The 12023-nt window shown below is 43.6% G+C and overlaps 3 protein-coding genes across 6 annotated transcripts in view; 2 read left to right on the top strand and 1 right to left on the bottom strand.

The window, feature by feature from the left end:
- The window catches only part of trip13 (thyroid hormone receptor interactor 13), a 5395-nt gene extending 4338 nt beyond the window's left edge, over positions 1-1057 (bottom strand). Inside the window, exons 1-2 of the mRNA XM_017426475.3 lie at positions 881-1057; positions 658-740 (exon numbers count right to left, since the gene is read on the bottom strand). Of these exons, the coding sequence (XP_017281964.1) occupies positions 658-728 (71 nt within the window). The 5' untranslated portion in view covers positions 729-740; positions 881-1057. The remainder of the gene's footprint in view (positions 1-657; positions 741-880) is intronic.
- On the top strand, positions 1056-7893 carry brd9 (bromodomain containing 9). 2 transcript variants are annotated; one of them, XM_017426401.3, is made up of 17 exons: positions 1056-1203; positions 2828-3039; positions 3131-3250; positions 3342-3471; positions 3568-3625; positions 4636-4780; positions 4926-5036; positions 5399-5574; positions 5686-5818; positions 5918-5993; positions 6075-6170; positions 6276-6408; positions 6516-6627; positions 6708-6761; positions 6864-6969; positions 7366-7536; positions 7626-7893. In XM_017426401.3, exons 1-17 carry the CDS (start codon positions 1155-1157, stop codon positions 7724-7726), a joined length of 1983 nt encoding a protein of 660 aa, XP_017281890.1. In that variant the 5' UTR covers positions 1056-1154; the 3' UTR covers positions 7727-7893. The 2 variants fall into 2 exon arrangements, with proteins under 2 accessions (XP_017281890.1, XP_037836425.1); XM_037980497.1 differs by having other exon boundaries at positions 5686-5993.
- A 493-nt stretch (positions 7894-8386) lies between these two features.
- zdhhc11 (zinc finger DHHC-type containing 11) overlaps positions 8387-12023 on the top strand; it is a 6757-nt gene continuing 3120 nt past the window's right edge. Inside the window, exons 1-3 of one of the 3 annotated variants that reach the window (XM_025008079.2) lie at positions 8387-8671; positions 9471-9689; positions 11279-11442. In XM_025008079.2, the coding sequence (XP_024863847.1) occupies positions 8651-8671; positions 9471-9689; positions 11279-11442 (404 nt within the window). In that variant the 5' untranslated portion in view covers positions 8387-8650. Of the gene's footprint in view, positions 8676-9470; positions 9690-11278; positions 11458-12023 lie in introns of all 3 variants that reach the window. The other 2 variants (XM_017426446.3, XM_037980245.1) reach the window with 2 other exon arrangements.

Raw genomic sequence — 12023 nt, 5'->3', positions numbered from 1 at the left:
CATTATATGTTTTTGAAAGCTGAAATCTGAGACCTCCTCCTCTGTTTAATGTTGGTTTCTCCTTTTTGACATAGATGGCTTCTTTTACTTGGCTTTATTTACCATGGCCTGGATGACTGAGAATCTACACCAGCAGACTTCATCAAAAACTATGAGTAATATAGTCATTCGTACTAATGGTGGTAAAATACTAGACTAACTTTGATGTTTCAATCTATTTATGTTTTTAAACCTGTGATTTCACCCGCTTTAAAAAAGGTATGATGTAGTATGTTCACTAGTCCCCTTTCATCGTTATCCAGAAAGTCAGATCCATTTTTAGTAAATGTTTTAGCATTAAATATCAAAGTACAAGTAGATCAAAAGTTTTGAATAAAAACTAAGACAAATCTGTGGAGTTTTCATTCCCAACAGGTGTCTTTCTTTAAAAGGCAGGCCTCTAAATAGTATCAGTGATAGATAGAGGTATGGTAAGACCCATTAGTTACTAAAAGAAAAGTCTGTTATGTGATTAAAGAGTTTAAATGCATTAGCTCTTGGGAATTTTTACCTTCTGTCTGGTTAATCTCAAAGAAATTAAACACCTCCACTGGTTTTAATGTCAGATTAAATGTGGTAAGAGGTGTTTTCTGGGTGTCCCGTCGCTCCCAAACTCACCTGAGAGATTTAACGTGGACCTCCACGTTGATGTTCTGCTTGGATGCCACGTCCATTCTGTCGGCCTCCATATTCTAGCACAGCTGAAGAGAACCAGAACATTATTCAGAGACGTAAACAGCACCGGGTCCGCGTTAGCTAACTAGCTCGTCCGCGTCAGCCATCGTAGCTGAAGTTAGCCGAACATAAACAAAAGACAAGCTGAGAGATATTCTACACACACCTTATAACATTTATGTTGTCGGAATTATAGCTGGCATCGGCCAAAATTGAAGTGGCTTGTTAATGATGGACTGCCGAAGAGTCAAAAAGCCGACAACTAGTTGAACTCGGCGCGCTGATTCGCTAACCCGGAAGTACAACGGTCGCCGTTGAGGTTTTACATCCGGTGTCTTTGTTGTTGCTAATATTGTTAGCTAGCGTCATTCGTTTCTTCGTGAGCACTGGCGGCGGAAACTGGAGTAAACACGGCACCTCGACTGTAAAAAAACGACAATATGGGGAAAAAACACAAGAAACACAAACCGGAGTGGATAACAGTTGGTGGTACCAGATTATCTGACTTACTTTTAGCTTCATCCGATCCGCTTTTGTTGCAGCTAGCTTGCATGTTAGCTAGCGTAGTTCAACTGAGCAGCTCAGCTGATAGAAACCGGGTACATTAACGAGCAAATTGCATGTGAATTTATCAGCATGTTTAAGCAGCAGTTTGCACAACTTTATTCTGAAAGATCTTAATCAAGGACATGTTTAGCTAATAGACGTCACCCAGGGATTTGCAACTTTAAACGAAACATTATTCCTTGTCTAGAGTCAAAATTCCCTCTCAGTTCTTAAAATGTAGCTAGTATACCTATAAAGAGTTATATTAATAGGGTGCATTTTATATTAAATAAGTGCATGCTAGGATAAAAGCACAGACCTTAAAGGTTAGGTGATTAAACTTCTCACAGTACGATTATAAAATTTCACACATCTGTTAAAAAACATTGTTCAAACATGTGAATATATAGAAGCAGTCAAGTTTATTTGCTGCTTCTTTTGCATCATTACAAGCTGGAATCCTATGAATACAAGTGGACTTAATAAGAGAGGTTTATTCATCAGTAATGCATTAATATGAGGGAGTAAAATTGATAAAACACTAATAACTGGAAGCACTCAGATAGCCAAGGCCACAGCGTGATTAAAAAAAACAGTACGATCCAGATCATACTCTGAATCAGCACCAAAATTTAAATTTTTTTTTTGTGACGACCACAACATTTTCTGAAGATTTCATCCAAATCTGTTCATTAGTTTTTACCTGATCTTTGCTAACAGACAGACACACAAACAAACCGGAAACAGAACTTTATTGGCTGAGGAGATTTCGACCTTGACCTTTGACCGTTGACCCATGAGCTGTCCAGCCGTGGAGTTTAACATTCCTGTTATGCAGCTGCAGAGTTAGACCACAAGCGGATCCGTGACCTTGACCTTTGACCGGATCACCACCCAAATTTAATCACCTCTTCCTTGTACCATGTTTGTTTTCATGAAAATCCACTCATAACTTTTTGAGTCATCTGGTACACAGAGAGACAGACACATACATACTTACTAACTAACTAACAAAAACATGACCTCCTCTGCAGACATTATGAATACAACACAGACCTCACAAAGACAGGATTGTGTCATGTTACAGTGTCGAGCTCTAGAAGCAGTGGATTGTACGCCTCTCCTGGTTCAGTGGCCATGTTTTACAGTTCGCCGTTTTCCAATGGTTTTTACCCGTTGGTGTTCAGTTGATCTGAATCAGTTTCCATCAACAGCTTCAACATAAACTTATTTGGCTACTGTAATTAGTATGTGAATTTCATTTTGAGCATAATTTGAAGGAAAGTGTTATGTAAAAGATGCATTTCTAGATGAATAAGTAATGGGGAAACAAGTCTAGTTGTTGGATTACCATCATAGCAGAAGCTGACCATGCATTGATTAAATCAGCACATGCCACTACAACAACAGAGGTGACCATTAGTTGCTTTTGGAGCGTTACTCAAATCTTGCTGTACAGTTTTAAAAAGAAACTCCTTGAATTGATGCTTCTTCACTTGAAAGTCTGTGCTGACGCCGTTGTCCCATTCCTAAATATTCTGTTTGCTGTCACCTGTTCTGCCTGTAGACTTTGAGGATAAAGCCCTCGAGAAGCCCCTGAAGATCAAGCTGAAAGTCGGAGGGAGTGAGGTGACAGAGCTCTCCGGTTCGGGCCTCGACTATGACGACAGGTCCGACCACGAGCGAGAACGGCACAAAGAGAAGAAGAAGAAGAAGAAGAAAAAGTCCGAAAAGGACAAGGAGAAGTATGGGGACGAGGAGGAGAGAAGGCGGCGGAAGGTTAGTATCCAGTCCGGGCAATGAGCGGCGTCGCTTGACGGTTTTTCATTTTAAGTAGCGGGTTCCTTTAAAGCCGTGTCTCACCTGGCAGGAGGAGAAAAGGAAGAAGAGAGAACGAGAGCAGAACGAATCGGAGGCAGCAGCTGCCGCCTGCAGTGGTCCCCCCGTTGAGCCGTTCACGCTGTCGAAAACTATAAGTATCTCCTTAGAGGTGAGAAAGAAAATATGCTTAGACCGTGAGTGATAACCCTCTAATTGATTACGTTTGCACTGTTGTTCACATCCCGTTTGCTCGTCATCAGCCAGAGGAGAAGAGAAAAAAGAAAGAGAGGTTAGAGTTGGAGCCCGAAGTGGAAGAGTTTCACCCCGGTGTGAAGGTGGAAGTTGAGCAACAAGGAGACCGGCCAGTTAGAGCGTGCCGAACACAACAAGGCAAGAGAGCCCGCTTGGAAACTCATTAGATAAATCTGATGATGTACTGTGAGATGTGTCAGTAACTGATCATAGCTGATGTTTTTCCTCCTGCAGAGAATGAGTCCACGCCTCGTCAGCAGCTGCTTGAACACTTCCTGAGGCAGCTGCAGAGGTGAGGAACGCAGATTTTACTCTCAATTTCTGTTGAGTTTTAACAACGTTACAGAAACAGTTTAAAGCCCGATTCGCACGGGATTAGTTTTACCTCGGGACCACGTGCTGTTTGTAATAATTACAGAGTTTGTCTGCATTGTTAATCCCATGCGAATCGGCCATCTCAGTAATTTGTAAAGTGAAAATTCCCCCGCAAATGACCTACTATATGTTGCTGAACTCTGAGGTCCTGTGATAATACTAATCCTATGCAAATAGGCATCTCTGTGATTTGGACAGAAATGGGCAGGATCTGATACATAATTAGGCAGTTTTTGTTTCCTGGACACATTTTTATTTGCTTTTGGCAATGGAGGCTGCATCGGAGTGCGTAAATAACCTTTTGTGTCCCGGTAAGCACACAGTAAGCACATTACTGTGACTCATCCTAAAACATTACAATGAAATATCCTAAAACCACCTTTTCCCTGTTGGAGAAAACCTTTCCATTTTTGACCCACTTTCCCTTTCTTCTTCCTTGGTCAAAGATCAACATGAGCTCAGATAATTTTCCAAACAGGACTGAGCAGTTTGATTTCCATAACGTTCTTCTTATCCGAATAGGATCCTAAAAATAGCTGCATTTGCATTTTGTTTGTATGATGCAGCACGTGTTTAACTGTTAAAAAGAAAAACAGGGCTACCTCTGCAAGCTGTTTTCTTAGGAAATCTGTTTTACTGTTAGTGGGGGCTTTCATTGTCCACTGTTGTTTAAAAAGATAAATATTAGTACTTTTGTGTTTGGAAAGTCAACAGATTGAAAATAGTGGAATTAAAAATAAAACACAACTCCTTTATATCTGATTGATCAAAACAAATAATGCACAAGATTCATTTATGCAGATCAGATTAAGTTCACACATGCTGTGACGTAACCAGACGAGAACGCTCCAATTGGACATTTTAAAGGAGTCTGAAAGCTGCTGTCGGTGACAAATGTCATGATGAATTTACGGATGTCTTTTCCAGAAAAGATCCTCACGGGTTCTTCGCCTTTCCTGTGACGGATGCGATCGCTCCCGGCTACTCGTCGATCATCAAACACCCGATGGACTTCAGCACCATGAAGGACAAGATCAGAAACAACGACTACAACACAGTGACTGAATTCAAGGTGGGGGTACTTCACAAAACAGCTCCACCTTCAAAAACAAAGATAAGATAGAGGCTGTTTCTTCTGACAACATCAACTTGTATAGCGTCGGATTGGTCCCCATATGTGCAGGAAACAGGTTTTTGTTTTGTTTGTTTTGCCTCAGGCGGACTTTAAACTGATGTGTGATAATGCCATGGTGTACAACCGACCGGAGACTGTTTACTACAAGGCTGCAAAGAAACTTCTGCACACAGGATTCAAGATGATGAGCAAGGTACCATCACAGAAACTAAAAACAAAGCGAAATAAAGTCAATAATAACAGCCTAACGGAGCTCACTTTAACGCTTCCAACTCTGTCGCAATTCTTGCCCTGAAGTTCATGTTAAAAGTCTATTAGGGTGCTGTGCATCCCTAATAGACTAGATAATGTTTTATTAATCTCTTGTTGTACTGACTGAAGCAGGTTGTTTGAACTATATGGCCATATAAAAATGTTGGACTCTAATGGGATCGAGTGTAGTTATATACTGACAAACAATATTCTCATTATGTTGTTTTTTTTAATCCATAAATTGCCAGCGGAGCAGATTAAGTGAAGCGTTTCTCTTTTTGCCCTTTCGCCCTCCGTGTCCAGGAGCGCCTTTTGGCGCTGAAACGCAGCATGTCTTTCATGCAGGACATGGATTTCTCCCAGCAGGCGGCCATTCTGGGAGACGAAGACCTGGCAGCCGATCTCCCTCCTCCGGAGACGATCCCCATCCCCGTGGAATCTGCAAAAAAGTCCAAGAAGCAGCCGGTCAAAGATATGAAGTGAGTTCCTTCGTTGACTTTTTGTGCTCGAGCACGGGGTGTTTGTTGTCAGGAAGGCCCAGAAGGCAAGGACTAAGCATCTACTGCCGCCTTGTGTGTGTGTGTTCTCAGTTACCTTTTCGAGCCGGAGGGGAATGCGTGCAGCTTGACCGACAGCACGGCAGAGGAGCACGTCCTGGCTCTGGTGGAACATTCTGCGGACGAAGCTCGCGATCGGATCAACAGATACATGCCGAGCTCCAAGGTGCTTCTCGTTTCTTACCGTTTACAGAGTTCCGCACATCGACAGCGCCGATTGTGCAGCTGTAAGTTGAAACTCGTGCCGTTTCCCCTCTGCTTTCAGATGGGCTACTTGCAGAAAGACGCAGACGGTTCTCTTGTATATACTGTCGTAAATCAGCTCGATCCTGATGCAGAAGGTTTGTTGGATATATTTTAAAACGCCATTTTTCCGCTTGTAAATGGCTACATGTGCTCTGATTTTTTTTTTTTTTTTGCAGAAGAGGAGACCCATAAAGTGGATCTGACTTCTCTGTCTAATAAGCTGCTGCCCGGACTGACAACATTAGGTTTTAAAGATGATAGAAGACATAAAGGTCGGAGCAGATACGTTTTTTTTTTTTCTTAACTCCCTTCATGTGAGGTTTGTTCGGAATAAGTTAAAACTCTGACCAAGCGTTCCTCCTCCTTGTTCTGTTCAGTGACTTTTCTTAGCAGTGCCTACAACACCCAGAGCCTTCAGAAGAACTCCGTCTTTCCAGACCTGCAGTCGGATGAGATCGACAAGCTGTATTCAGCTTACGGAGACGAGACGGGGGTGCAGTGTGCCCTGAGGTAGAGACGAGGAAGATTACGTCAGGATCATAAAATATTTCAGTGCTGGAGTTGCAGCCAGCTTTTATTCTCCCTTCTTTTCTTTTCTTTTTTTTAAATTTATGCAGTTTGCAGGACTTTGTGAAGGGCTGTGGAAGCATCACCAAGCATTGGGTCGACCAGCTTTTGGACAAGATGACGGGCGGCGATCACTCGAAGGCTGTCAGTCAGATTCGACAGGTGCAGTATCCGACTTGAGCTTTAAATCCCGAAGTTTGGCGACGTTCTGCTGTACGTATGAGGCCTTTTGTGCTTTTCAGAAAAGAAACATGATGCTGAAACCCGATGAAACCAAGTCCAACTGTGACATGCAGGTAGACTGTCATCCATCCATCTGCATGCATATTTTTTAACACTTGTAGGAAAGTAACGGTTTTTCTGGTTCCCTGTTTGATCCCGTGGGTGTTTTTCTTTAGATGTCAGACGGCGCCGGCCTCGGAGAGAGCAGCTCGGTCCTGGATTTCATGTCGATGAAGAGCTACCCTGATATGTCTCTGGATATCTCCATGCTTAACCCTTTAGGTGATTATCTGTCAACACAGCGTGTTCATAGATCCAAGCAAGAAGGTCGGAACGTCGTTGAGGAAGTAAAACCAGGAACTCTGATTGTGCAGGAACACGAGAGGCAGCAGTATGATTTTAGAGATTTGGAGTTATAATATATAGATCTGTTTTTAAATCCAATACAATATATAATAAACACATCTGTAAAACTTCAGAAAGCCTGAATATATTGCTCCATTTTTTATACTTTAAATGCTCTGTTTGTAGGGAAACATTTTTATTTGTGAAATCTATATTTCTGATCCTCTATCATAAAGCCAGAATTAACTAAATTAGATATAACGTACTTATATTATGGTCAAAGTGGATTTTATTCTAGTTAGAATGATCCTACTTTCCCCTTTCTGCCATCAGGTAAGCCGGTGAAAAAGGAGCCTGGGAACGACGAAGGCCACCAGCATTTCGACGACGCCGATAAGCTGCTGCAGGAGTTCCAGGAGGCCCAGGTGGATAGGGTCTGCTCCAGGCCTTCGTCCAACCTGTCCTCCCTTTCCAACGCCTCTGAGAGAGACCAGCACCACCTAGGTATCTGCGGCAGGGGCGGCGTTTTAGTCTTCAGGTCACAGAGCGGTGATTCCAGCGCGCGTGAAAGCCGTGTTTTCTTGTCTCCGCAGGGAGCCCGTCACACCTGGGTGTTGGAGATCATTCCGAGATGATTCACGACCCCTACGAGTTCCTGCAGTCTCCGGAGCCAGAGGGCTCGGCCAACAGCTGACTGCACACACGGACGCTCCGTTTTCTTTATTCCAACGCCCATTGTTGAACTGTTTGATCGTTGCGAGGACTGATCTGAAGACTGAAAGGAGGTGTACAGACTGTATTGTATTTGTATGGTTTTTGTATCAAAGCAACTCTTAATAAACACTTGCACGTGGAATTGTAGGCATGTTTTTTAATTTATTTAACAAACTAAAATCGGAAAACCTTCTATCTGCATTTCTGTACCATGGGAGTGATTTTAAATCCGATAACTGTCTGCTAGTAGTGCAGACAAATATAGATCACCTACAGTTAAAAGATTTTCTAAAAAAATAAACACGGTGTGAAGCAGTGGCAAGTATTCAGACATCTTCTGGTCTACGGGTCTAAGCTCTAAGTAAGAAAAAATGCTTCTTATTGTGTCTCAGTACTTTTAAAGAACTGAAAATAAACAAGTATGGCTGACTCATACGTTTGTATGTAACACAAACAAGAAAACTAGGCTGAAAGTCAAGCTTTTAAGTGCAAATATCTGCAGTTCTCTCTTGTTCTCGTGATGTTTCTTTTACTTATAAGGACCTAAAGTAATAAAAAAAAAGCAATGATGGTGATTTTTTTAAGGCAAACTGCACATTTAATTATCTTCTCAGTATAAATAAAAAGGCTGCTGGGTGACTCGGAACGCGCATGCGCAGTGACACAGTCGCTATAGCAGTTCTCAGCCCCGCGGAGGTGATTCTCCGACTTTCTGCTCCCGTCCTTCGGTGACAAGGACGCACAAAAAAACATTTAACCACGACTGAGAGCGACTTACAGCTGTCCCTGTCGTAGCTGTGTGGGTTTTCTAATGTGGATGTATTTATCTGTCGCACCTGCACGGCTGATAAACGACTTCTAGGACTCAACAATGCGGAGGAAATCGGATCAGAAACCGTAGTTGATGCGTTTCTCCTGGAAAAAAGTAAGTAATTCATATGGAAAGCTTCTTTTTTATTTAGTGAAGACTTCCTATAGGCGTTTAATTTTGTTGGAATGTTTTTTATAGTTTACTTTAAGGACGTTAGCTAATTTGTTTTTGACTGAAACAGAAGAATGTTTGCTAGTCGCCTTAGTTGTTTAGCAAAAATGAGGTTTTAGGAAGGAAAAACAAACCAATTATTCTTGTTTTAACTCAATGGCAAACATTAAACTTTGTATATTAACTTAAATAAAGTTAAGTAAAAATTGAGTTCTCTCCTTAATGGTAAAAAAACTGTTTTATCTGTAAATTTGAGGACAGTTAGCCGAGTTTTTAAATCAAGAGATTTTCAAAATAAAAGCACCAGAACAGAGAGGTTGACCTTTGTTTGACCCTTCCCCTCTGATACTCTGTTTTCTACAGGATTTCATTTTTATTTAGATGGTTCTTCTGATTAATTAAGTCAGCCTACATTTTTTTAATCACTTATGCACTCCTGCCATTTTACTAAATAAACTTAGACTCTTTGGAAAGTTGTCCTAGCTTTATGAGATTAAAGACATTTATTTTGTTGTGCTGTTAAGTTTGTATATTGTTCTGTTTCATTCATATATCACCTAAATGTAGGCTAAAAACGTTTCTTTCTGCTGTAAGTTCCTATCAGAGTGGAACAGTTGCCGTCTTTATCCTTTGCTCATTTTCATAACTCATTTCCCCAACAAATGTGGATACACTCTGCGGGAGCTGGACCTGTGTGTGTGCACTAAAGCCTGTTGGTTATTCTCCTCTTGTCCCGTTTCAGATGAACTGCTTCGGTCGGCGGTTGAGGCGCACGGCTCCCACGCGGGGTGGCAGCAAGAACGAGCTGGTCCCTTCAAGGCCCCCCAGGATCAACGGGTGGTCGTGGCCCCCGCATCCTTTGCAGTTGGTCGGGTGGCTGGCGTACGGCTACCTCGCCGTGGTCGGCTTCGGCGTCCACATCCCTCTCCTGCCTCGCCCGTGGAGCCATTTGGCCTATTCTGTATCCTTCACACGCCGGGGCAACGCGGCTGTCGGTGTCCCAGCAGTGGGGGGGGGGCTTTTTAAACGCCTGATATATGTTTGTTTGTTTGAGCTGCTGCACGAGACGAGGACCGCTCGTTTGTGTGGACTCCAGTGACAGGAGATGTAACTGTATGTCTCTGTCGCGCTGGAACACAACAGTGGTCTTTTTGTCTTACTGAACCTGCCAAATGCCTTACAAACAAACTCTTGCAGCAGCTCGGAGAGAAGCCCCCCCCCTCAATTTACACACACAGGAGGGGATCAGGTAGAATAAATGTAATGTCTAAAGTAAAGCAGCACAGGAACGTCTCGCGTGCAGCTTTGACAAGGAGTACGAACGGGCGCACGGCGACAACAAACGCTCGAAACTCTCAGCGACGTAGTAGCAGCTGTGCGGAGCTGAAAACGCCAAGCAGTTCTGATGTGAGCTGTTTTTCCTTCGTACAGTCATAATAAGGAAGTGAGCACAGCCTCTTTCAACTTCAAGGCCATCCTTTCAACAGACAAAACAAATCTGTTCAATAAAAGACACGACTTTGTGTCGTTACTCAGCTAAATGTAGGCCAAAATGCAGACGCTTCCCTGAACTCGTCGACTGGAACCATTTTAAGCCACCTCGCGTGCCAACGTTTCAAACGCGCTCAGAGCGTGCGCCGGGGAGGACTCTCAGCTACTACCACGCCGAACTTTGAGCTCAGTATCTCTAAAACCGACTGAGTTATGGTCACGTTTGTGATCTGAATCCGGTTGACTACAGACGTGAATCGGTTGCAGTCGTCCTCCCGGCGATCACCTTCTGGGAGGTTTCACTGAAATGTGTCCAGTGGTTTGGGAGATATTTCGCTAACAGACAGGCAAATGAGCAAACACAAGCGAAGTGTGATCAAATCGGCCTCTTGGTTTGCAGAGGATCCGGCGCGCTCTTCTTTATATCGCTTCACCTCTTTGAGGTATGCAGATGTTTGTTTACGCTCGGCCGCTTTAATCTCTCACCACTGTTTCAGGCGGGCCGACATCTCGGACTTTGACTTTGCCAATCGCAACAAATCAACCCTTTTTTTTTTCTTTCTTTCTTTCAGCTGCTCTGTTGTAGATCTGCCGCTGCGCTCAGGATCCTCTTCCCGCCAGGCGTTTCGGTTTGGCCGTCGCGTTTGTCGCCCCGCCGCCACGAAAAGGCAAAGCGGCCTCTTTGGCTGTCAATTAGCAAAACATCTCACGAGCCACTGCACGGATTTTAACGAAACTCCCAGAAAGTGATCATGAGGTGTACGTCTAGAACTCATTACTCTTTGGAGTCAGCTCGAAACAAGATGGCCGCCACAGCTAATCAACCTTAGGAAGCGCAAAAATGGGTATAACACGGTCCATATAACAGATATGTAGCTAAGATTTGCCGTGGTGGTCGCTGAGAGTCATCCCCAACGCACACTCTGAGCACGGCAAGTTTGATTTATTTTATAAACTTTGAAGTTCTAATGGAGGTTTAGGAGTTATCTGTATTTTCTCATGGTTTGAAGAAGATATGCCACCTTTCTTTTCTTTCCTTTAACTCCAGTCTTCCTCCAGGTGACGGGCGTGTCATTCGTCGTGCACCTGTTCGCCCATCTCGCTGCTCTGACTGTAGACCCAGCGGATGGAAGCGTGAGGGCCAAACGGAGCTACTCTGCCTCGATGCCGGCGTTCGACCGGACGAAGCGGGCCCACGTCATCCAGGACCAGCACTGCTACCTGTGCGACGTCACGGTGTACGCAGGGGCCGCACTGATGAGGATGTTCAGTCGCCGTTAATCCTCGGGCAGATTTTGATGCTAAATACATTTTATTTGCAGTCTTAAGAAGAACTAAGAGAACCTATTTTAGCAGGTTTCACCTCAGAATTCTAATGAGCTTTTTAGTAGCTTTTAAAAATAGTCCTGTGCGACGGTCTTTCTTCCAAGGAGCCAGACTTTTCCTCTTTTTTTCTTTTTTTTCCTTTAAAGCCGTCCTGATCCATAGACCATTTTTGTGTTCGTTAAGCCGTTTAACGCTGACCCGTGAGTCGTTTAGACACAAAAGAAGCTCCCTTAAAGGTGAACTAGTATCGTGTCGACACAAGACAAGCAGCTTGGTGAAGAATCCATCTTAAATCAGATCTTTAGGCACTTTGCTACCAGCCGCCTTTTCAGCCAGAACCTGCAGAACGAGGTGTTCAGTGAGAGCGTTTGCCATTCGCGGCCCAAGATGGTGGAGCTAGGGTCCGGCGGGGGGAAACTGGGAAAGCTGCAGACAGACACGGATGACTGACAGTCAAAAAAGCTACGGGGGGGGGGGG

This window comes from Kryptolebias marmoratus, linkage group LG16 (genome assembly GCF_001649575.2).
Source record: "Kryptolebias marmoratus isolate JLee-2015 linkage group LG16, ASM164957v2, whole genome shotgun sequence".
Classification (NCBI taxonomy): domain Eukaryota; kingdom Metazoa; phylum Chordata; class Actinopteri; order Cyprinodontiformes; family Rivulidae; genus Kryptolebias; species Kryptolebias marmoratus.
The sequence above is the reverse complement of the archived record's forward strand: the minus strand, read 5'-3'. Positions and strand labels throughout refer to the sequence as shown.